Source organism: Lissotriton vulgaris, chromosome 11 (genome assembly GCF_964263255.1).
Source record: "Lissotriton vulgaris chromosome 11, aLisVul1.2, whole genome shotgun sequence".
In the NCBI taxonomy this organism is placed as follows: Eukaryota; Metazoa; Chordata; class Amphibia; order Caudata; family Salamandridae; genus Lissotriton; species Lissotriton vulgaris.
In genome coordinates this window covers 58,791,345-58,816,159 of record NC_141699.1, presented here as the reverse complement: position 1 = coordinate 58,816,159, position 24,815 = coordinate 58,791,345, and the positions used below count along the sequence as shown (strand labels likewise).

The window sequence follows — 24,815 nt, the reverse complement described above, 5'->3', positions numbered from 1 at the left end:
GTGCCCTTTCTACCGCGCTGCCATAGACCCCCAAACCTCTACGCTTCCTACATCACCAGAACAGTGATGAAGGTCTGGGACCGAGTCGCGGTCCGGAATGAACTTACTTCGTTCCCATCTCCGCTGACCCCCATATTCGGGAATCCCGACTTCACCCCCGGCCTTGACACACAGAGCTATAGAGCTTGGAGGTCCACTCCTTGTAAAGAGGTGGGACACATGTTCAACCTGGAAGGCATTCTCTCTTTCCAAAAAGTGAAGGAGGACTATGGGATCCAAGAAGCAGACCGGCTCCAGTATTTACAGGTGCGTCACTGGGTCCTTCAGCCTTCGACCGGACAGGGGCGCAGCGATTCCTTACCCCCTATGAAAAGTGGCTCCTCACGCGCAAATCCGAGAAAAAGCTACTCTCCGACCTGTACCAACACTTGCTCCTCCCTCACATATACACCTATCATCTAGGGGTAGCCAGGTGGGAGGAGGACCTGGGGAGGCAACTTCAGCGGAAGGAGTGGGAGGGGATTTACCACAGAGCCAGGCTCTCGGCCTACCACACAGGCCTTACCGAAACCCTAACTAAAGTGGCTTTGTACTGGTATCATACACCGGCACGCATCCATCGCTGGGACCCTAAAATTAGCGATCGGTGTTGGAGGGGATGTGGGGAGCGGGGCACTCTCGTACACCTACTCTGGGACTGCGCGAAACTGAAGCAGTACTGGGACACCATTTTAGATCTGGTGGACGCACATCTAGACACCCAGCTCCCTCGGTTCCCGGCCTATATCCTCCTTGGTCTGCAGAACACACTAGTGTACCCCTTGAAATCCATGCGTGATAGGTTGATTGCCATAGCGCTGGGTGCCGCAGTACAGAACATTGTAGCGCGCTGGAAAGACCCCCAACCCCCTATACATCTGGGTTGGCTACACAGACTTTGGACTGTTTTGGGGATGGAGAAGTTGTCCCTGGCAGCGGCTGGATGGGGAGAGGAGTTTGCAGAGATCTGGAGGCCATTCTTGTCGTTACTCACTGGGGAATTTAGGGAACTGAGTTGTCCCCGATACCTGAGACTATTACACCTAGCGGACACCCCGCTGCCAGAGTGTTTAAAGAGACCTGGCCGGCGCAGAACTCAGAAGGAACAACCTTAAGAACTGTCCTTTGTGGATGCCAGGGCTGGTCGGGGTTTGATTGGATCACTGGACGGACAAGAAAAGGGCGGTGGTGGGATAGGGGGAGGGGACAGTTTGGGTGAGTTGGGGGGGTTGGTTGGGGGGGTTGTTTGGGGGATTGTACTGATGACCCAGCTACTTTCAGCTTCCAACACATGGCACTACTATTTGACGCGGCCGGCCCTCTGGGTTGTAGGCGGCTTGCTGTGTTTAAAATCCTGATTGTCTACTGTGCCCATAAAGTTTTTCGACTAAGCGTTGTATGGGAGTGGCCGGTGCACCTTTGAGCACAGGTTGGTGTATATTTTGCTCTGAATAAACAGATTTAATACTAAATTGAGACACAAGTGACTGAGTGCCATGCATCATTTCATGTTTCATAAACTATAAGAACCGACTTTCCTACCATGACTATTGGAATCTTTCTAGCTCATGAATCATCAAATGTAAATTTAATGTCTTGGGTGCTTCCTTTTTGTTTCCACATGAGGGCAGGCCCTCCAGAAAGGCAGTGTCTTCTATCATAAAACATGAACATTGTTGTGTTCTAAGACTTTGCCATGTAGGGAGAAGCTATAAATTAGATAAAAGTGTCCAGTTTTATGTCATTTGTTTGATATTTCCTTGAAGTTTCATATTGTGGGTTGGCAAAGTGTTGGACAGAAGGTAAATACAAAAATTATGGCATTCTTAGGAATTATTTGCAAAACGCAGAATGTTTTATATAAGAGTTAAAGCATGACCAGGAGAACCATATAAAAGAATAGGGAGTACATTTAAAACACAGGAGGCGCTGGTCAATTGTTACCTTGAAGAGTTGCATGGGTGGGGGTAGCAGAGCTGTTTCCGGGGGTATTTATGGTTAGATGATCTCTTAAGGGCAAAGCAAGGTAAAATGCTTTTGACACATCTGTACTAGCGGAGTATCCTCGGCCATTATTAGGGTGGGCATAGTGTTCAGGTGAAGTTGTGTTGATTGCCGTTGAACCACCACATCATCGCTTTCATTGACTTCCTTTATTCTTCAAGACTCTAGTCAAAGCAATCATAATGCACCACATAGCATTTTCTTTGAAAGTGTCAGCCCAAGTGCCAGTAAGCTCTGCCTCGCCGTCTGAACCGATGCGCAATCTCTGAAGTTACCACAAATCTCACACATCTGCTTTGCTCATCATGAAATTGCCCCACGCTGCAAGACCAGGATTCCAGCCGCATGGTGGGATAACACTACCATTAGAGGCTTGGAGCTGATTCACATGACGTCATCTCTCACGCAAGAGAAAAGAGTAAGATGCCTGCCTCTTGCGGCCCCAACTGGCTAGTTACAACAGCAGAGAGGATTTTCCTGAGGCAATACACATATAAAGATGCGAAACTGAAAGCGCAGGTTAAACAAGGCTGTTTGGAAAATGAAAGCGGACATGGTACGCTGAATGTTGCAGGAAAGCATGTTGTGCCTGCACTGTGAAAGCTCATTAAAGAAAGTTATGCTTACAGACTTAGAGACATACCATGTAACAGCCAAAGTAAAAGGGCCAGTAGCCATGGGAGGTTACAAATGAAGACAAGGACGTACTTATTAGAGACTAACAAGCTGGTTACTGGATCAAAAGCCAGCATTTACGAAGGACAAAGACACAAGCCAATGAAAAATATGGGCAGAGAGTGGGCAGGGCTTCTCTTCCATAATCCAGTACAGCAAGTCTTGCAGAGAAGCGCATGTGCTGCCCAGACTCGACCTAAAAAGAGGGTTCAGACCAATTCACAGGAAAAGAAAGTTAGTCCGCTTTGAGTCAATTTAAATAAATCTGATGAAAGATGGCATTACCTACTTTTCTTTGTGATCGTGTACTTGTGGGTATAGTAAGACAGTGAAACCTCCTTTCCATTTTGTCTCATGTGTTCTCTAGTTCCATGCCGAATTGGACAATAGAAAAGAAATCCCAACACAAGTGGGTGAGTAATGCCTTCAGCCAGCTCTGAGCAGTCCAGCACAATGAACATCTAATTCAATTGATTCATATTGTTTGAAGTTGGCCTTCGTATTCATTTATTATGTGGTTATGCGGGGGAAATATTTAAATCCTTGTGTTTACGGGAGTTTGGTCTTTAAATATCTTTCAAAATTGTTGTTACAACTTAAATGAATCGGATGAAAGGAAGCACAGTAGTGTCCTGCACCACTTACTGTAGGAATACCTTCATATTTTAAGGCATCACACATATAACAACTTAAAATATGATTTAGTCACTTCAAAATCAAAAAAAGTGTAATCTTATAACATTTGAAAGTATTTCACCTTAGTACACCAGCTTATATCAATGCAATAAGTGGCTTGCACTAGAAAGTAATTGTTTTCAAAACAATCATGCCCTCCACCATGTTTGATGACAATACCAGTAAACAAAGAGGTAAGTTAGTTGTCAGAGGCACGCTCTCTGTGGCCTAGATGGTTGTTATATGTGGAACAACATTATAGTCTATTAAATCAAACACAAGATGTATTTGTGCAGTGCACGTCCTGAACTGCTTGTATTTCAAAATGAAGAAAAAGGAGGTAAGGCTGAAATAAACAATTTCCTAGGATCATACTGTTTGGTCAAACTAGGGAGCCTAGATTGATCCCAGTTTTTCTGCTTTCATATTGTGCAATTCAGCCGCTTAATCAGTATCTCTTCTCTATATCTTGTTTTCCATCAAAAGTTAATGCTTTGTCTTTAATTCTTGTCACATGATGGCAGAGGATGGGTGGCAGACAGTAGCCATGTGAAGGGTCAGCTCGTTCTGGGCTCGAGAATCCAAGAGAACTTCGAGCCAAGCCAGAGCCAGGAATCTGCCTTGAGCTTGGCTTGAGCCTTCACAGGCTCATCCCCTCCCACTGGGCAATCAGACTGCCTGATAGGCTGGTCTGAAAAGTCAGTGTGTGGGCCGTCTGTAGGGGTGTTTGTGGGCCTGTTTTATTGTCATGTGGGCTGGTATTTTATTGCTGATGTCCCTGATATTGCAACATTTCCTACAGCAAGCACAAATACATAGGTTCCAACACACCTTTTAAAAACACTTCTGTAGCATGCCTTTACAAGTTCAAAATGGCACAAATTTCCAAATTTGGGACACTTTTATTCTGATGTCCAGGTCTATTTTCAATCCCAGTCCGACCCTGCCTTAACTGAACCTCTTTCTAATTACTTCCATTGTTTATAGATAAGAGACTAAAGGCATAGGAGATTGCCAGGCCTTAAGTTCTATTTCATTCGGAAATCCATAGTCAAGTTACTTCCTTTGTACACGTGATTCACCAAAGGTAGTTGTCTCTTCTAGAGACTAGGCCTTTAAGGTAGGGGGCAGTATAAAATGAAACCCTCAAAATAACTCTAGCACTCAGTTTGCTCTCCTACGCCCACATTACCACCCATGTCCTTGACTCTGACTTATGTGAGCATTTGTGTAGGTCTCAGTCACATCACAGTCCATACTTTTTGGCTCCTGGGAAGATGTTTGTGGGTATCCATGATATCTGTGATCTTGACCTATGTTCTCAATCAATCAATCAATCAGTAAATTTGTAAAGCGCACTACTCACCTGCAAGGGTCTCAAGGCACTGGGAGGAGGGGGGAGCAGCTACTGCTCGATCAGCCAGGTCTTGAACTGTTTCCTGAAGGAGAGGTGGTCCTGGGTCAGCCGCAGGTGGGTGGGGAGGGAGTTCCATGTCTTGGCCGCCAGGTAGGAGAAGGATCTTCCTCCGACGGTGGCTTTGCGGATGCGTGGGACAGTGGCGAGGGCGAGGCTGGCAGAACGGAGTTGGCGAGTGGGCGTGTAGAATGTGAGGCGGCTGTTGAGGTATTTGGGGCCCATGTCGTGGAGAGCTTTGTGTGTGTGGGTGAGGAGTCTGAACGTGATCCTCTTGCTTTCGGGGAGCCAGTGCAGGTCTTTCAGATTGGCGGAGATGTGGCTGTGGTGGGGGGGTGTCCAGGATGAGTCGTGCAGAGGCGTTCTGCATGCGCTGGAGTCTTTTCTGGAGTTTGGCTGTGGTTCCCGCGTAGAGGGTGTTTCCGTAGTCCAGTCGACTGGTGAGGAGGGCCTGGGTGACCGTCTTCCTGGTTTCTACGGGGATCCACCGGAAGATCTTTTGAAGCATGCGCAGAGTGTTGAAACAGGATGACGAGACAGCGTTGACTTGCTTGGTCATCGTGAGTGAGGACTCCAGGATGAAGCCCAGGTTGCGTGCATGCTCTGTTGGATTGGGGGCGGAGTCGTCCCAGGCAGAGTGGGATGGTCCCAGGATGAGGACTTCCGTCTTGTCTGAGTTCAGTTTCAGACAGCTGAGCTTCATCCATTCCGCGACGTATTTCATTCCTTCCTAGAGGCTGACTCTGGCTGTGGCGGGGTCGTTGGTGAGGGAGAGGATCAGCTGGGTGTCGTCGGCGTAGGAGATGATGTTGAGGTTGTGTTGGCGTGTGATGGCTGCGAGGGGACTCAAGTAGATGTTGAAGAGGTTGAGGATCCTTGTGGGATGCCGCAGATGACTTCGGTGGCCGCGGAACCTAAGGGGGGGAGGCGGACTCTCTAGGTTCTTCCGGCGAGGAACGAGATGATCCACTCCAGGGCCGTTCCTTGGATTCCGGTGTTGTTGAGCGATGTATCAGAGTGCGGTGGCAAACGGTGTCGAAGGCTGCTGAGAGGTCCAGGAGGATGAGGGCAACTGTTTCCCCGTTGTCGAGCAGGGATCTGATGTTGTAGGTAGCTGCGATGAGGGCGGTCTCGGTGCTGTGGTTTGCTCGGAAGCCGGACTGCGAGGGGTCGAGGGATCCATTGGACTCGAGGAAGGCAGAGAGTTGTTTGTTGACCGTCTTCTCCGTGACTTTGGCAGGAAAAGGGAGGAGCGAGATGGGGCAGAAGTTCTTGAGGTCAGTGGGGTTCGCGTTGGGTTTCTTTAGGAGGGCGCTGAGCTCGGCATGTTTTTAGCTCTCCGGGAAGGTGGTGGATGCGAACGAGCTGTTGATGATGTCCCGGAGTTGGGGTGCGATGATGGAGTCGGCTTTGTTGAAGATGTGATGTGGGCAAGGGTCCGTGGGGGAACTGGAGTGGATGGTGTTCATCGTGCGGGTGATGTCTTCAGTGTTGACCGGGGTCCAGGTCCAGAGGGTGGTGGTAGGGGGTGCTGGTTCGGTGGTTGGGTGCGTGATTTGTGCGTCGAAGCTGTTGTGTATGTCAGTGATCTTGCGGTGAAAGAACGAGGCGAGTGAGTCACAGCGGTCTTGCAAGGGTGTGATGTCGTTGCTGCATGCGCTGGGGTCGGCGAGCTCTTTGACGATTCTGAAGAGTTCCTTGCTGTGGTGGGTGCTGTTGTCCAATCGTTCTTTGAATGCTGTCCTCTTGGTGGTGTGGATCAGCTGGTGGTGTTTTCGGCTGCCATTTGTCTTCTAGTCAGTATGCCTTTATTGGTAAACCATCTTGGTTGACACACTTGTTGTTATTCTGTCAAGCAAATGTGCAATTTCAAGTGCCGGTGTTTAGGACCAAAGGCAAGCGTGTCTGCGTCCATCCACGCCAAGGTATGCTGACATTTTCTTCATCACAGAGGAAGTCCTGTTGTTTTCCTCCCTATAGTCGCACAACTTTACTAATTGTATTTGTTCCAGAGCATTCTCTTGACCTACAGTTGTGGATTATTTTAAAACCTCATGATTTATATCAGAAACGTTTACATTTTTTTCATCTATTCCTATAATCAACAGCTCCCCAAACAGCTGCATATCACCCTGATCGTCTGTAAAACAAATTTCCTGCTATTAAGGATTTCATTATTGGCTTCAGATTCTATTCAGTTTGTCTAACCAAAACCTCTTTCAGCACCAATTTTACAGATATTTTTGTCATTCTTCCCTTCTGGATTACTCTCTATTACTAACCCCCACCTGCCAAAAACAGTAGTAGTGTACTGTACTATTTAGATCCTTTCTGAAAGGACTTAAAGTTGATTCAGGTTATGATCCTTCCGTACAGATCTTGAGTATAAAATTGAAGGATACCATTGGGTGTGATTGAGTAATACTGCTGTTGTTTCGACCCCCTCAAGGTGGACCACAGGCTTATGATCTACTTGCCACTGCCCTGACTCAGGCGACTTCTCGAAAATGTTAAGCTATAGTAATGGGTGCTCTGAAATTCCATTTTGGTGAGTCAACTGCAAACTCCCCTGGGAAACTTATTGATCTTTTTCCCTTATTTGACTTCAATCTGACTCTCCCATTCAAACTCTTAAAGGGCCATGCCTTCGATGTCGCATGCGAGAACTCATCTTATGGCCAGTCTTTTTACCCTCTCCTTCTACTTGAACTTATCATTATGGCATTGTGTTCACTTGTTTGTATTTGAAAGAACTAGAGCTTTCAAATTTTGTGGTCCTGCATCAGAATTCAGAAATTAAAAAGACATTTTCCGCCAAGGTCTTAGTACTCGCTCTTTAAGGCAATGAAACTCAAGACTGCTCAGATGCTTAAGGGATACTAAGCATTTTCTACAACCAGCTCAATACGCAGGTAGACCGTATTGCGGCAAAATCCAAGAAATTACTTACTCATGTGCATTTTATCACTGGGTTATCGAGGCACCAGTAGCATTAAAATATTCCTGTTGAACCAAGGAGCACAGTTGGTGGCAAAATTACAATCCAACAATGAAATTAAAATGGCTGCGCTCCAGCTATATCTATAAGCAGACTATTGGTAAGACTAAATGGGGATTTTATGCAGATAAGGTCTTTGATGCCTCTAGTACAGCAACAACTTTCATCACAATTATCAGGCAAATCAGAGACTCACAAAAGCAACATGATCCATCCTTGTCAGAAGTCAAATGTGATTGCCAAGCCAACTTTCCTCCACAGAATTTCTTCTGTTAAGATAATTTTACAGGTCCGTGTGGAATTTTTACTCCTTTGTTCTTTGATCAGTGCAGGGGAAATACTTTAGACAAACCATGAGTGCAGGCTAACACATGGTTAAAGACATGAGTGTATAAGTATTACTTGAAAGAATAAAAAATGCATGGGTACTGCCTGAGTGATTCTATGACAGCAGTGGTAGCAACTAGATGAGTGTATGACTGTATGGGAAGCACCTGAGAGAAAACAAGAGTGTAAGGGGTAATGCTTGGGACATTCAATCAGTGCATCAGTAGTACCAGGTTGAGTTGATGAGAGCATGGGTATTGCCTTACTGAATTTTTGAGTGTGAAAGTAGGACCTGCATGATTACACAAATCTACGGCCAATATCTGAGGGATTACACAGCATGCGTGTCTGTGCATTTTCCTAGTGCCATCATATCTAAAAGAGACATACAGATACATGTGTACCAGAGTTTTACACCTCTAACATCTCTTTGACATAACACATGAGAGACACATACCTCAGCCATAAGACTAAAAAGTCCCTTAAACTTGACAGACTACACATCTCATTTTAAAGAGACACCTAAAATTATGCGGCATACTGGAAGTGTACATCTCCATAGACCAATGCAAACTAACCTAATCACTAAACCCTCTGCCAACATATTTTAAGCCTCACTTTTGGACTGCACCTTCACAGTTCAGCAACTACTTAGTCTTGGGCCCTGCCAAATACATAGCAACGTTTTTCAATGTGTCTGTTAAAAGCCTCACCATATTCCAGAGAGTATGCATGCATGTGTCTGTAACTTTTAAAAGTGGCATCATATATCAAAGAAACCTACAAATAGATGGATACTGGGTAATGCCTGAGAGAATGGATGACTAGATGGGTAGCACCTGTGTGAATAGTTCAGTGCAGCAGTACTGCCTGGGAGATTGCATGAGAGCAGCAATACTGAATGAGTGATTAGATCAGTGCAGGGGAAATACCTTACACAAACCATGAGTGCAAGGCGAATGCATGGTTGAAGACAAGAGTGTATGAGTAGTGCTTGAAAGAACAAAATAAGTACATGGGCACTGCCTGAGTGATTCTATGACTGCAGTAACTCAATAATTGTATGAATGCATGAGAAGTACATGAGAGAAAATATGAATGTAAGAGTAATGCTTGGGACATTCTATGAGGGCAACAGTAGTACCTGAGTGAGTAGATGAGAGCATGGGTAGTGCCTGACTGAATCATTCAGAGTGATAGTAGTGCCTAGATCTTTGTACACATCTGTGGTTAATGTCTAAGGATTACATAACGTGTGTGCCTGTGCCTTTTCCTAGTGGTATTATATGTAAAAGAATAAATCTTTTACGAGTCCATCAGTTGCACTCTTGTTATCTTGGTTTATAACACTGTTTAGAACTTTTTAACGTTGTGCGACTCCCTCCTGGAGTGTTTTGTCTGGAAACGCCGTCAGCGTACATTCAAGGATGGGTGAGAGCAGAAGTTCTACACTCTGTTTGAGGTGTGCACATTTACACTTGGACCTGAGATGGTCCTGTTCACTGATTCATCATAGTTCAAAAAGTTATCAATGAAAAAAAGTTTTTTTAAACATCTTCCAATGCAATGTTTTATTCCATGTTTTTCTTCATTAAACGTATATTTCAAATAGTTGCGAGATTCATTGCTTAAAGCATTTCAAATAAACCCAATGCATTTCGGGTACAAACGGACCCTTCCTCGGGGGTCTCTAAGGAAAGAACAAAAAAACATTTTTTGAGCCCAAAGCTATGTTCAAAGATATTCATGATAATGATTACATGATTCACAGCACAAAGTAATATAACCAACAAAACGTAAACATTTGTATAACACTAGCATTTTCAAAACAAACGTGATTGCCAGTCAGTTTCTGATTTGGCCCCTCGGTGATCACAACTCTTGTTGGTTTATGCTAAATCCAACTGTAGGAAATCAGTTCTGAAATATTCTATCCAAATACCACTGTTCGGTTTTAATAACTATCCCGTCCTAATTAAATCGCTATATCAAATGCAAAACACCACAATGTAAAAACTCCTGTCTGTTAAACATTCTCTAACAGAAACGGCTCGCGTTTCATGTCAGTTACTCACAGAAATGATCCTGCAAACTCGGCTTCCAGTTTCCACCAATGTCGGTGAAGCTAAGATGACCCAAGTTGCTCCTACCTCTTATCTTAATGCTCATTGGTTAACCACGCGATCACGTGACCGCGATTGCTTGAAGCATAAGAAAATATGTGCTAAACTATTAAATGGTTAAACAAAACTTTATATGAACTCTTTGAGAGTTCTACGTTACCCCTGATAGGTTTTTTAACCCGATTTTTTAAAAATTGAACAATGAAAAAAAGAGAAAAGTGAAGTGATCTCAAACAAAACCAACCTAACCATAAAGGTTGGTTTGCCCAGTTCTAGGATGTGTGAAGGACGGCCCTATCATCACATTATTACAATGCGTGTATAACATTTGCCTATAACAGATCTAAAAATTTAAAAGAACTGTTGAAGAAGAAAAAAACGAATCAGAGAGAGGTAGTTCACAAAGGAATGTGCAAATGTGAGAACTGCACGCATTGCAATAATGTGATGATAGGGCCGTCCTTCACACATCCTAGAACTGGGCAACTGATTCCACTACGACATTAGAGTACCTGTGACACCAAAGGGGTGATTTATGGCATTAAATGCCCCTGCGGTAAATTATATGTTGGGCAAACAGAACGGAAAATAAAGATAAGAATAACAGAACATAAAAGTAACATACGTTTAAAAAATCAGAAATCAACAGTGGCAGCACACTGGGCAGAAGCAGGACACAATATTTCTCAGTTACGTTTTACAATATTGGAGGTGATTGAAACACGCCCAGATATGGACACACATAAGATGAGATTAAGAGCTGAATATTTCTGGATAAAAAAGATGGGGAGTCTTCAGCCACATGGGCTCAATGACAGACTGGAATTATCATGTTTTCTATAAAAAAGTATCAGGAGGTTATCTGTTTTTCCTGAATTGACACCAGTTTACCCTGCTGTACCTTGGTTACATCCCATTCCAAAATGGCCGACACGCTATTATCATGGCAATGTTTATTTGTTAATCAATCACTTTTGTCATAACCACTGCATTAATTTTCAGTTTACTTACAGTATGATTTTTAATGTGTTTTATGGTTAGGTTGGTTTTGTTTGAGATCACTTTACTTTTCTCTTTTTTTCATTGATCGTTTTTTAAAAAATCGGGTTAAAAAACCTATCAGGGGTAACGTAGAACTCTCAAAGAGTTCATATAATGTTTTGTTTTACCATTTAATAGTTTAGCACATATTTTCTTATGCTTCGAGCAATCGCGGTCACGTGATCGCGTGGTTAACCAATGAGCATTAAGATAAGAGGTAGGAGCAACTTGGGTCATCTTAGCTTCACCGACATTGGTGGAAACTGGAAGCCGAGTTTGCAGGAGCATTTCTGTGAGTAACTGAAATGAAACGCGAGCCGTTTCTGTTAGAGAATGTTTAATAGACATAAGTTTTAACATTGAGGTGTTTTGCATTTGATATAGCGATTTAATTAGGACGGGATAGTTATTAAAACCGAACAGTGGTATTGGTATAGAATATTTCGAACTGATTTCCTACAGTTGGATTTAGCATAAACCAACAAGAATTGTGATCACCGAAGGGCCAAATCAGAAACTGACTGGCAATCACGTTTGTTTTGAAAATGCTAGTGTTATACAAATGTTTACATTTTGTTGGTTATATTACTTTGTGCTGTGAATCATGTAATCATTATCATGAATATCTTGGAACATAGCTTTGGGCTCAAAAAATGTTTTTTTGTTCTTTCCTTAGGGACCCCCGAGGAAGGGTCCGTTTGTACCCGAAATGCATTGGGTTTATTTGAAATGCTTTAAGCAATGAATCTCGCAACTATTTGAAATATACGTTTAATGAAGAAAAACATGGAATAAAACATTGCATTGGAAGATGTTTAAAAAACTTTTTCTCATTGATAACTTTTTGAACTATGATGAATCAGTGAACAGGACCATCTCAGGTCCAAGTGTAAATGTGCACACCTCAAACAGAGTGTAGAACTTCTGCTCTCACCCATCCTTGATTATATGTAAAAGAAACATACAAATGCATGTGTACCAGAGTTTTATACCTCTATCATCTATTTAGTTATAATATGTGAGAGACTACATGTGCACACAGACACATATTTCAGTCATAAGACTAAAAAGTCCCTTAAACTTGAAAGAGTGTACTTCCCATTTTGAAAAGACGCCTAAAACTACGTGGCATACTTGAAGTATACATCTCCACAGACCAATACCATCTAAGCTAATCACTAATCCCTCTGCCAACATGTCCTTGGACTGCAGATTCACTATTGAGCAACTACTCAGAGTGTTGGGCCACAGCAAATACAAAGCAGCAACCTTTTCAATCAATCTGTTAAAAGTCTCACAATATTCCAGAAAGCATGCATGCATGTCTCTGTACCTTTTAAAAGTGACATCATATATCAAAGAAACATACAAATAGATGAGTAGTGCCTGAGAGAATGCATGACTAGATGAGTAGTGCCTTACTGAAAGGTTCAGTACAAGAGTACTGCCTGGATAATTTCAGAAAGCCAACACTAAACCTTCTACCATGTTACTATCTACAAACTATTTAAAAACTCCTTTAATTACAATAATACAAAGTACAAATGAGAGCTCTACATGTCATACCATATTTCATACATCACATTTGTCTTACAATTTCCACTTTTTTTTAAAGTAGAAATATCACTAGAAACAAGAAAGCAGTACTGAATAATATATAATACATCTTACAAATTAGTTACTCACATTTGAGGTAGTATTGCAGAATACCGAATATCAGAAACTCTTAAAAGATTTTCTTTTCCACACAAGAAATGTAATGCACCTCTCACAGAAAGGTGAAACCAGAAATGGCAAACTTTCCCTCTCTTTTTGCACTCAAATAAATGTAAGTATCAAATCGCATTGCTTACATGATTATTTCAAATTGTAAAACACATTTCTATTGGTTAGACATATTAACCCTTTCTAACTGTCTTCCGATGGTGCCCGAACTGCCTCTGTAATTTTCTGAAGTCGCGACTCTACCGCAGTGCAGCCGCGATTCGACACAGGAGTTCAAAAACCTATTTTTAATAATACTAGTTTACTTTTTTTTAGCAACACACCACTTCTACACATACTACTTTCTTAGAAAACCTTAATTTACTAACTTTTCACTTATATTTAAGCATCCATTACACATTTTAAATCCACAGTTAAGTTTCAACCCTTCCCCCATTCTACTTAATGCCAGGTTCCATAGTAACAGTTTATGGAACATTCAACTGTACTGGCAGGTCACAAGTTCATTGTAGTTTCAAGTTCAGGACACAAGCTTACTAATGCAAACAGCAGGTGTGGTTGACTTTTGCCAAATATTGCCTTATTGTATCTACTGTACCTTTAAAACATTTTCTAATAACGAATTACAAACATGATATCTCAGCAAACTAACATGCATCCTATTTGTGAGTGCACAAACTTGATGAACAGCCAATGACCAATGACTGTCATTACAAACTGCAATGTCCCGGCGGTGGGCACCCCGGGACATTGCTGGAGCCGGCCCTGGGAGGGTGGCGGTCACCAAGCCCAAGGGAGGCTTCAGGAGGGGGGGGGCGCGGGGAACCCCTCCCAACATTATTATAATAGCCCCGGGGCCTATGAACCCCCCCTAAATAAATGAAAGCCCCAGGGAAGTGGCAGTCCCTGGGGCTTTAGGCCCCCCGAATAATTATGAAAAACCCCAGGGAGGTGGCGGTCCCCGGGGCAAGGCCCCCACACATATTTTGCATAATGCATTAAAACAAAGCGCTTCGGTTTATTTTGTGTTTTTTTTTCCGGCATTCGCACACCCAGCGCAAGTTCGGCCAAAAAAATAATATAAAAATACTTTTTTGGGCCCTGTGGATCCACCTGACCAGGCCTAAAGGGGCAGGGTGTTTTGTACCCTGCCCCTTTTCCCTTTTTTCTTGAGCCTCGGTTTTACAGAGTCACAAAATGGCTGCCAACACTTCTTGGTTTAGAGTGTTGACAAATGCAAAAAGAACAAATGATGGACAGATTTAGCACGGGACCTGGCCTGGCAGTTCAGGCTGGATTGTTCCCATTGGGCGCAAGGTCAGGACTGATCTGCATGTGGCAGGGTCCAAACTGGAATGGCACAGTGAGCAAGAAAACAATGGTTTTAGGGCCAGATCTCTGTAATGGGGTGAATGCATGACATAGTTCTGCATTCTGTCGATCAATTGTTCTTTTTGGAGTGTTAACAGCCAATCAAATTAAGCTCATGATCGGAAGGGATCGCAAATCCACTGCGGTCACCAGAGATCAATATTTTTATTTTTTTTATTTTTCACTAACTATTGATTTACACCATTTAAAGCAGAGAGTGCCCTCTGGAACAACAGCTACCTCTCTGCAAATTTGGTACAATTCCGTTCAGCAGTCCGGCTCGAGATTACGGCTCAAGCCGGAGAGTACGGCCCTAGCCAGGGAGTACGGTCCGGGTGTTGAAATTCCGGCGCAAGTGCAGACGTAAAGTTAGTAGTCTTAAGTGCATTCTGTGAATACTGAAAATGGTAAGTGCCTTCTGTGAATACCAAAAGTAGTGAGTTTAGGATTTTGTCTCAGATTAGTTCTGTTATTCGTCCCCATCCTTTTTAATGCATTCAAGTCACTCCTAGGGTAGGCCTTTGATAGCCCAGAGGGCAGGGTGCAATGTATTTAAAAGGCATGGCATGTACTTTTACATTTTTCATGTTCTGGTGGTGAAAAACTCACAAATTTGTTTTTCAGTACGCAAGGCCTGTCTCTTTCATTGGATAACATTGGGATTACCGTATTAGATTTTATAGTTGTAATTTCAAATTGGGAAGAGATGAAACCTTCAAGTCTGGTGTTTCTGTAATCACAATTTAAAATCCAAACCTATGGCACAGTAAGAATTTAGATCGCAGTTCTGAAAATGCCACTTTGAGAAAGTTGGCATTTTTATGAATGAGACATTTGGTGCTTTTAGCTTGTCTCTGATCACATGACTGGGTGCAGTTGACAGTTGTTCTTTGTGCATTCCTCCTAGACAGCCCATACAATGGGAGCTTAGATGTGTCTCAATGGGCCGTCTCTGGTTGGATGAGAAGTGGGAGCTAGGCCCAACCTTACATCTAAATACGCTGTGTCCTGACCTCACATAAAGGACTGGTAGAGAGTCTGAAGCTAGGCAGGAAGGAAGGGCAACGGTTCACTTTAAATGCATGTCTTTGAAGCCTCCGCGACTTCAAAGGAACCAATGGGTATAAGTACTGGACCTCAGACACCACCACTTCGGTACATATCTGAAGCTGTGGATACTCTGCCAGTAGGAAGGACTGCTGTGTTGCTGAAGGACTGCCACTCTGCTGGACTTCTACTTTGCTGTGTTGATCTACAGACTGTTGCCCTGGACCTATATCTCTTGAACCCAGAACCCGGAGTGACTCCGAGGGCTAGTTGATTTGCCTCCTGAACTAAAGCCTCAGCAATATCACAGTTTTCCAAGTTTGCATCTGCTCCTGGACTCTGCCACTTGTGAGTCTACCCTGCCAAGTAGTGCCATCCCAGTCCTGGACCCATGGAAGTGGGCCTAAGGTGCTTACCACGGAACCAAAGCATCTTCTCTCCTAAGTGACACCCCCCCAAGCAGAACGGACACATCTCCTTGGCAGAGCAGCGCATCGGTGAGCAGAACCGACGTATCGCGGCTGCTGCGTGGATTTGACCCGTCGCAAAAGACTCTAAATGAAATCATAACCCTCATCTTGGGACAACGCATCACCTTCAGAACCTACACTGCAGAACTCTTTCTCGGGCGCAACTCCTCGCATTCCTCGTCAATGGCAGCCTTGACAACAATGCTGAATCTCCGCATTGCAGCTTCACTGCTCATTAGAACCAACGCATTGCCTCGACTGGGCATCGCATCACGACACCAGACTTTGCATAGCTAGCCCCATCAACGGGATCCTCCTCGTCGACAGAACAAGACTTTGCACAGCAGCCTCACTGCATCTCTGAACTGAATGATTGCTTCAGCTGCACAATGTATCTTCGACGCAGTTCCCCAAAATGCTCTGCAACCAGAATTTAATGTACTCTGTTCAGTGGGTCTAACTGGGTACTTGTAGCTAGCTCATGCTCCGTTGCAGTTCTGCTGAACTTGTGACTTTGTCCTGGTCCCGTACAACCTGATATCCCCTATAGCGCTTTATGATTTCTGATGCTAATTTTCACCATAAACTTTACAATATAATCGCTATAGATCTGCTAATTGGATTCTTATCTTTTTGGTCTTATTTTATTTAATAAAATCAGAGGTATGTTTCAAAACTGGTGTGGAATCGTTTTATGTGGTGTTTCACTGTTTTATTGTTTGAAGTGTTGCAGAAGTACTTTACGCACTGCCTCTAAGTTAAGTCTGACCTCGCTATGCTAAGCTACCAGAGTGTGAGCACAGATTAATTTGGAGTTTGCTTGTATCTTACCCTGACCAGGATTTGTGTTTGCTTATATCCTGGTCAACCAGTACCCCAGTTTGTAACAGTATGACATTTCTTCACAAGGTATACCCTTGCACCAAAACAAACTCACACAAGATACTAACAAACCACATTTTGGGATAAATAGATCATTTCTAGCTCTTTCACATAATGTTACCGATTGTACCAATTGTATCTGAAATTTTGGAAAACAAAATGCGCAATTTCGCACATTTTAGATAGACACTACATGACACTATTCATCTGGACACCAGTTAGGTAATAAATAACCCCTGCTGGGTTTTCAGCTGGTTATCGGCCGAGGGCTAAGCAGCAGAGATGATGTACTACTATGTGCAGTTTGGCTGCCAACCGGGTAAACAGATACTTCCAAACGGTATACACTCCAGCATTAACACGCATAGCAAGAAGTTAAACAAAGCCGTTTATAGTCCTCAGATAACTATAGTTGTGTTTTCTACTTGAGTCCTGGAAAAAAACAGAATAGTTGCCTCTTGGAAAAAAGAATATTGGTAAACTTGCACAAATGCAATGCATGTTAAAAGTAAAACATGAACGTTCTGCTACAAGGAACGGCAGACTTCCCTCCTGGACGAAAGAGGATGCCATGATAACAGCTGCCCCTATAAACACCTTTTTTAGTTCGTTCCACAGACCTGTGTCCTTTCCCCTCCCATCAATTTCTAACATGTTCTCTGTCTTTTCGTTCTATAGATGGTTCAGAGTACAACAACTTTCTGGAGTCTCGTCCTGATGACATGGAGGTGGAGGCCATCCGAACTGTTGTAGATCTCTGCCTCCAGTACAAGTAAGACATCTTAAACTTCTGTTATGTATACTGTATAACCAGCAAAGGGGTGCCATCCGAAATATTTAACATGTACCAATTACCTTGCACCGCACAGACAGATTACCCATATGAAGATATCCCTGTGCACTGTATGTATATGTACAAATGCCATAAATAAAAAAATTAAACAATTTAAAAAGCTACATGCAAGTGGAGAAGGGTTGAGCAGTGCTTTGGCCGTGAATCTTAAGGATAATTGTCCCCTACTAAAAATTGATGACTCCAGGTTGACGTTCCCTTAGATAACTTGTAAACAGATAACTCAAAAGCTTTTTTCAGAAAAACAGGATATCTAGGGCCATTCTTAAATGGGTCAGCAGGAAGTCCTAAATGACAGGCACTGAGCCCGAAAAAAGGTTTTGTCTTTGAGCATAGATGTTAAATAAGGTCTGCTAGGTACCTAAGGCTAAGTGGACGAAGGTCTTTGTATGAGAGGCAACAGATTTTGGAATTTAATCAGGCTTCCAGGACCGAACTAAGGAAGATCCTTTAGGATTGGTGGAGTGTAATCAAATGTCCTTTTATCAATGATAAGCTGAGCTGTGGAGTGCAGAACTGCTTTTAAAGATGTCAGGGCGTCCCTTGAGAGGCCAGTCAAGAATGTGTTTCCTGCACCAGTTCTGGATATGATAATTGCAGGCACTGATGTCTTCAACTGATCATTGGAAAACAGGTGGTGAAAGTAGAACTCAGGAAGCAGGTAATAAATAGCGAATACGTTTATTCAGATAACAGCCCCACACCAGGTCAGTGCATGGTCAGGAAGATCATCAATGGTTTGACAGTTTGGCAGTTCCTTGGGATAGAGAGAGAGGTGGAACGTTGGGGAACCAATGGGAGGGGGAGAGGTGACAATGGATGCTCTCGCGCCGGAGAGATAACCGGGGCATAGGGGAGTACAGGGTTAAGATATAACACATCTTCCTCTCTTGAGAGTTTTAAAGGATTAAACACTCAGCGATGGAACATACAGCCCTAGGGATGAACAGTGAACATTAATCATATACAAAGTCTTCATAACGTTTCGGCTTACGAATGGTTCGACCAAACCTCCCCATGACGCGGTGAGGATCAGGAACACAATCGGTGTCAGAGTGAGGATCATTACTGGTTCTGCCTGACCTACCGCTGAAGCTATGACTGTCAGACATGACTTCAGAGTCAGAGTGTTAGTCGCCATGACAACCCCGCATTGGTGTCGGAGTGTGAGGACCGACCTCAACAGACTGGTCTGATGAGTGACAATCAGCAAAGTCAGAGACAGGTGGGGGAACATGTGAGGTCCCATTGCTGGGCATGCAGCTATGTTCAGAACTAGTCATATCATAATCAACCCACAAATCTATACACATTAGGTTGCATTTGACTCGGAGCTTTACCTTCAAGATGACATTTTGCCAATCTACTCATGTGCCACACTACTCCATCGCTAAGTCTAGCGGCGTTGTTATAAAGTTCATCGATGCGAAGAGGAGAGGTGAACCTGCTTTCTCCTTTCCTTCCTTTTTTTCTAAACAAACCTTCACAAGATCCCCTACCTTGAATGAGTGTTCTTTTGCACTATGTTTAGAGTCATACCATTCTTTGTAGTATTTTTGCGCCTTGATTATGTTGTTCCTAATGACATCTGGTGACCATTCAAGTTGTTAGGAAACAGGCATCCATCCTAGGTCAATGCTCAGGGGCTGTCTGCTTCTCATGAGAACAAAAGGTGCAAAGCAGGTGCTGGTACAAGGAGAAATTCTGAAAGCCCAGATGAGTTTGAACACTTCTTCTTCCCAGTTAACGTTAGCATTTCTTGACAATTGTATGTGTCCCTTCAGGACACCGTTGAAGCGTTCAGTAAGGCCATTTCCTTCTGGATGGTATAATGAAGTAGTGTGGTGGGTGATACAGTTCCTTTCAAGGAATGATTTGAACGTCATTGAGCAAAATTGTGGACCATTGTCAGTGAGAATAAATCTGGGTAGACCTTCACTTAAGAACAATTTATCTAGGAAGGATATGATTGTTGAACTGTCTATTTCAGAAACAATTTCTATTCCGGCCACTTGGAGAAGTGATCAATGACCACTATGATGTACTTGATCCCTCCATCGTGTCCTTCAATTGGTCCATCAATGTCCAGGCCTAATTTTTCCCAGGCCATTTGGGGAGGTTGAAGTGGAGAAAGGTACACTTTGGATGTCTTGAGAGTTTTATCTGAGTCACTGCATTCAACACAGTTCCTTATGAGGATTTCAATTTGCTTGTCAATACCGGGCCACCAATAATAGGTTCTGACTCTTTGCTTTGTTTTAGTGATGCCAAGGTGACCCATGTGGCAAAGTTTCAGGATTTTGTCTCTGCGTGTGATGGGGGCTATGGCCTTTCCGATTCTATATAACACACTATTTTCATAGCTGAGTTCATTCCTTATTTCCCAATACACTTTAATGTTGTCCTGAAGATGGCGTTTCTCTGGCCAAGAAGTGTTGACGAATTTACATACGTCTTTAAGTGTTACATCCTCAGACATGTGATTCTCCCATTCTCCAGTAGAGATTCCCTCAAAATTTGTGTTGAAGAGTAGAGCCACTCTTTCATCATCCTCTGGAGCATCCATATTCACTTTATGGGGCAGGGGTAATCTGCTGAGGAAATAAGCGACTTTGTTCTTGATACCTGGCCAATATTCTACTATGTAGTTGTAGTCCAATAATTTTATTGACATTTAACTTAGTCGTGGTGAGGTATTTTGCAAACCAGAAGCAGATAAGGTTTTAAACAATGGCTTGTGCTCCGTGCGAAGATGTATATTGTATCCCCATATGTATGCTCTGAAGTGATTGAGCGCCCATGAACAGGTAAGCATATCACGTTCTATTACAGAGCAGAGTACTTCTCCTCTGCAGGGGTGAGTGATCTGGAGGCGAAAGCCACAACCCATTCTTGGTTAGAATTATCCTTCTGCGCTAACACCGCACCCAATCCTTTGTTGCTTGCATAAGTAGTGACATAGATTTCAGCTTTGGGATCAAATCCCTTGAGGAAAGGTGCTTCACCAATTTCTTTTTTGAATGTTTCAAAGGTGTTCTGACATTCTGGGGATCATTCAAATTTTGTTTTATTTACAGTAACTGTCTTAGACTGTAAATTTTTTCTGAAAAGTTCCTTATGAATTTGGAGTAATACTCAGTTAATCCGAGAAAGGCTTTAATATCCTCTTTACTGGATGGGCATGGAGCATTAAGAATGGCATCTACTAAACCTTGTTTTGGTTTGATACCCTCGTGGCTAATAGTGTGCCCCAAATAAACCACTTTGTCCTGAGATATTTTACATTTGTCTAATTCAACCGTAAGACCATGCATTTTAAGTTTGTTGAAAACTTGCTTTACGCGTGTGTCATGTTCCAGTTGATTGCCGCCCATGACCAAGATATCGTCTTGGAAGAACCTGATGCCTGCAACGCCCTCCAAGTTGGAAGTCATGACCCTTTGGAAAAGCGCTGCGGCAGAGGCCAACCCGAACGGTACCCTGGTGAAACAGTAACAACCAAATGGGGTGATTAATGTGGTGTATTTCTTGCTGTCCACGTGTAGGGGTATCTGGTGATACGCAGATTTTAAATCTATTATGGAGAAAATACACATATCGTTAGTGGCATTAAACATTTCACAAATATGGGGGCGCTAGAGGGCGCCGGACAAGATGGCCGCACTTGCGTGAGGCTCTGTCCAGACCTAGCAATATTCGCCCATATATCCTTTCATTTCTCATGCCTGCTACCTGCAAAGACGCCGAGAGTGCCCCACTGTCATCGGGGATCGACTGCGACGCTTTTTTCCGGTGCCTGTGGAGACTATTTGAGCCCCTGGGAGCCGAGACGCTCTGCACCGCGGTCGCGCCAGTGCGGTCTGGCGACCTCGTGGAGGAGACGCCCCGCTGCCGCCCGACTTGAGGACACCGCTGCCTCCTGCTTGAGCTGTCCCGGAGGCGTGGAGTCGGCGGCCTGCGGAGGGGAGACGGAGTAGGAGCCAGGTGGCGGAGAGACTCCGGAGCAGCTGCGGAGCGGACCGGACCCGGCCTGCCGGCGCTGGTGAGTGGGGCGGGGCACTACGCAAGCCCGGGGCTGCGGAGGTGGCGCCGGGCATGGTTAGGCCGCGCCGCGCGAACTAGGGCTGGCGGGGGAGGGGCGGAGGAGCCGCGGTGCGAGGGACTGGCGAGACTGCGACCCTGGGGGTGCGCTTATTGCCCTGGGTGATAGCGGAGGAGAGTCCCATGTGAAATCGGGACCGCTGGGACCCTGAGCTGCATTTAAGGACTGGCCACCTGAAGTGCGTCCGCCATTGCGTGGAGCGACCATCCAGGTCAGAGGACTTTGGCTTTAAGGGGGAGCCTTCCGCAATGAAGCCACGGTCTGTACAGAGTATAAACGCGATAGTGGGGCTCTGCTAAACTCCATCCGAAACTGTGCTGGGTGTAGCTGATAAAGCTGCGGAGAGCCTGAAATTGCGCAGAGGTGTGCATCTGTTTCCTTACACGGAGGGCAGTTGGCCTGCCAGTGCTCCACTGCAGTGCACGGGACGAGGCTGGAAATAGCACTGGGTAGTGCTCCGGACCCGACCTTTGAGCATAGCCTGACATAGCTGCGTCCCTGATTGGAATCTCTTCCAGAGCTGAACTAACCGCCACCATGGGCAGGCAGGACAGGAATCAGCCAAAACTGACATTTGAAGCAAATAAAAAAACTGCGCACACATCTTCACAGGCGCCTGCTGACCCTGATCAGGGGGGGGCTGTGGGAGGTACCCCAAACTTGGAATCCACCCTGGTGGCCATGCAAAAGACCTTGCAATCGATTGAGGGAACCATGGAATCTGTCAACCACCGCCTTGATCACATGGCGGCGCAATTCGACCGCCAAAACGAACGCATGGGGGAGGTAGAACAGAGAGTCTCTGCCACGGAGGATGGTCTGGCCACAGTCTCTTCTAAGGTGTTCAGCATGGAGAGGGTATTGGCGGTCATACAGGCCAAGAACGAGGAGTTGGAAGGGAGGTCCAGAAGGAACAATGTAAGGGTCACGGGCCTGCCGGAATCCACAAATGTGGGGCGTATGGAAGACTTCATGGAACGTATGATTATTGATATATTCGGGGCAGATCAACTGTCCAAAGTCTTTATAGTGGAGCGGGCCCATCGCTCTCTAGCCAAGCGGCCTCCGCCTGGAGCACCACCGCGCCCGATAGTGGCCAGGATACTCAACTATAGAGACCGTGATACCATTCTTCGGCTTGCGAGGGAAAAAGGGGCTATCGAATACCAGGGCAGCAAACTCGAGTTCTACCCTGACTTCACCATGGCGGTGCAGACGGCTCGCAAAGAATTTACTGCGGTGAAGCAGATGCTGCGAACTGAGGACATAGCATATGCCATGCTCTATCCGGCACGCCTGCGGATCGGGCCCCCTGCGGACAACAAGATATTTTCCTCCCCGAAGGCGGCCATGGACTACGCCAAGCAACTGAAAAGGAGAGCTAAAGGGCCGAGGGACCGTCGGGACGGCGATGATGGCGGGCAGGAAGAAGCCGCCTAATCTGAAACTGTGCAGTTGCCTGTGGAGGGGGCATTGCTGCGAGTCACTGCGATCTGCAGCCTCCACTATCGCTTGGGCTGTTAGAGCTGCTAGGACTTGGGGTCCACTGGGGTCTGCCTCGCCCTGCTCAGCGACTGTGTACATTGTGGATGGGGGGGCATGCTAACTGCTGGGGACTCTGTGGATTGAGCGGCACTGACCCTTTATAGGTCATTTCACTTGTGTGAGCATGGCTGGGCCGGGCTGCGGACCACTGGGATTGTGCGTAAGGTGCACGTGCAGCGGTGCGCATGCGGCGCCCCCCTTTGCCTATGAGTTCTGAACTATTTGCTGAGGGCCCGGGCTGGAGCAACTCTAACATTGTGCCGGGGGATACTCACTTGTCTGATACTGTTTTATTAACGGAATAGGTTTGCAGGTATGGGGATGTAGTTCTGAATGACAGGTCTACGCTCTCGTCCATATCTGGCGTGAGTGGAGTGCCGCTACGCCCCCCAGGACGGGAGATCCCCACACGCAGTTGTTGGTATTGTTGGGGTTTGGGGTGGGGGGACAAAGGGATTGCTTTGGCATTTGGGGCGCGCTGAAGTGGGTGGAGGGATGGGGGTTGAGTTTCTGGGGGATGTTGTGGGAATGTTTTTTTTTCCTGGTCAGGGAAGTGAGCTCTGTGTTGCTGTTGGACTATGCTTGGATGTTCTGGTACTGGAGCGGTCTCTGTAGTGGAGGGTCTTACGTCCTTTATGTGCTGATGGTGTCTGTGGGTGGGCCTCTGATATGGACGCCGGGGAAAGCCTATTGCGTTGAGGGTGGATTGAGGGGTTGGTGTTATGGAGAGGGGGGGTAAGATTAAATGCATTACTTGGAATGTCCGGGGACTCAATAAGCCGCAAAAGACTAGACAGATGCTTGCCTTTCTGAATAGGCATGGTGTACAGGTGGCATTCCTACAGGAAACGCACCTTCAGGGTAAAGCGGCCGACAAGGTGGGCAAACAATGGGCGGGGGTGAGACTGGCTACGAGCTACTCTTCCTATGCAAGAGGGGTGATGATCCTGATAAAGAGAAATGTTCCTTTTGAACTACTGCATGAAGAAATTGACCTGAACGGTAGATACATCATAGTACAGGGTAAATTATGTGGCACACTGATAACTCTGCTCAATGTTTATGGACCAAATGTGGATGACCCTGAGTTTTATGTAGCTCTCTGGAACAAGCTGTATTCACTTGCACCTTCGGCTATCATTTGTGGGGGGGACTGGAACATCACTCTGGATTCAGACCTAGACAGGAAACAAGATAGAACTCCTGTGCGTAAGAAGGCAGTGGATGCGGTGTGCGAGGGCATGGATGGGTTGCGACTGCTGGATGTATGGAGGCTACGAAACCCGAATAAGCGGGAGGGCACCTGCTACACCTCGGCACACGATACATGGTCGCGATTGGACTACTGGCTTACGACACGAGATGTCAGTGGTTGGGTGGTGAGTGCTGACCATCTACCTCGTACTCTCTCTGATCATGCGCCCGTCACACTGGTGCTGCAGCTCCCATTTCATGTCCCCGCTCCTTTCGCCTGGCGACTTTCCTCTGGGGTGCTGACGGATCAGGTGTTGTCTGAGAGACTGA

The 24,815-nt window shown here is 45.1% G+C and overlaps 1 protein-coding gene across 3 annotated transcripts in view; it reads left to right on the top strand.

The window, feature by feature from the left end:
• Positions 1-24,815, top strand: part of LOC147678958 (allantoinase, mitochondrial-like) — a 394,121-nt gene that overhangs the window by 222,765 nt on the left and 146,541 nt on the right. For all 3 annotated transcript variants that reach the window (XM_086942692.1, XM_086942694.1, XM_086942693.1), the window contains 2 exons: positions 3,086-3,131; positions 17,470-17,563. In XM_086942692.1, coding sequence (XP_086798818.1) covers positions 3,086-3,131; positions 17,470-17,563 — 140 coding nt within the window. The remainder of the gene's footprint in view (positions 1-3,085; positions 3,132-17,469; positions 17,564-24,815) is intronic.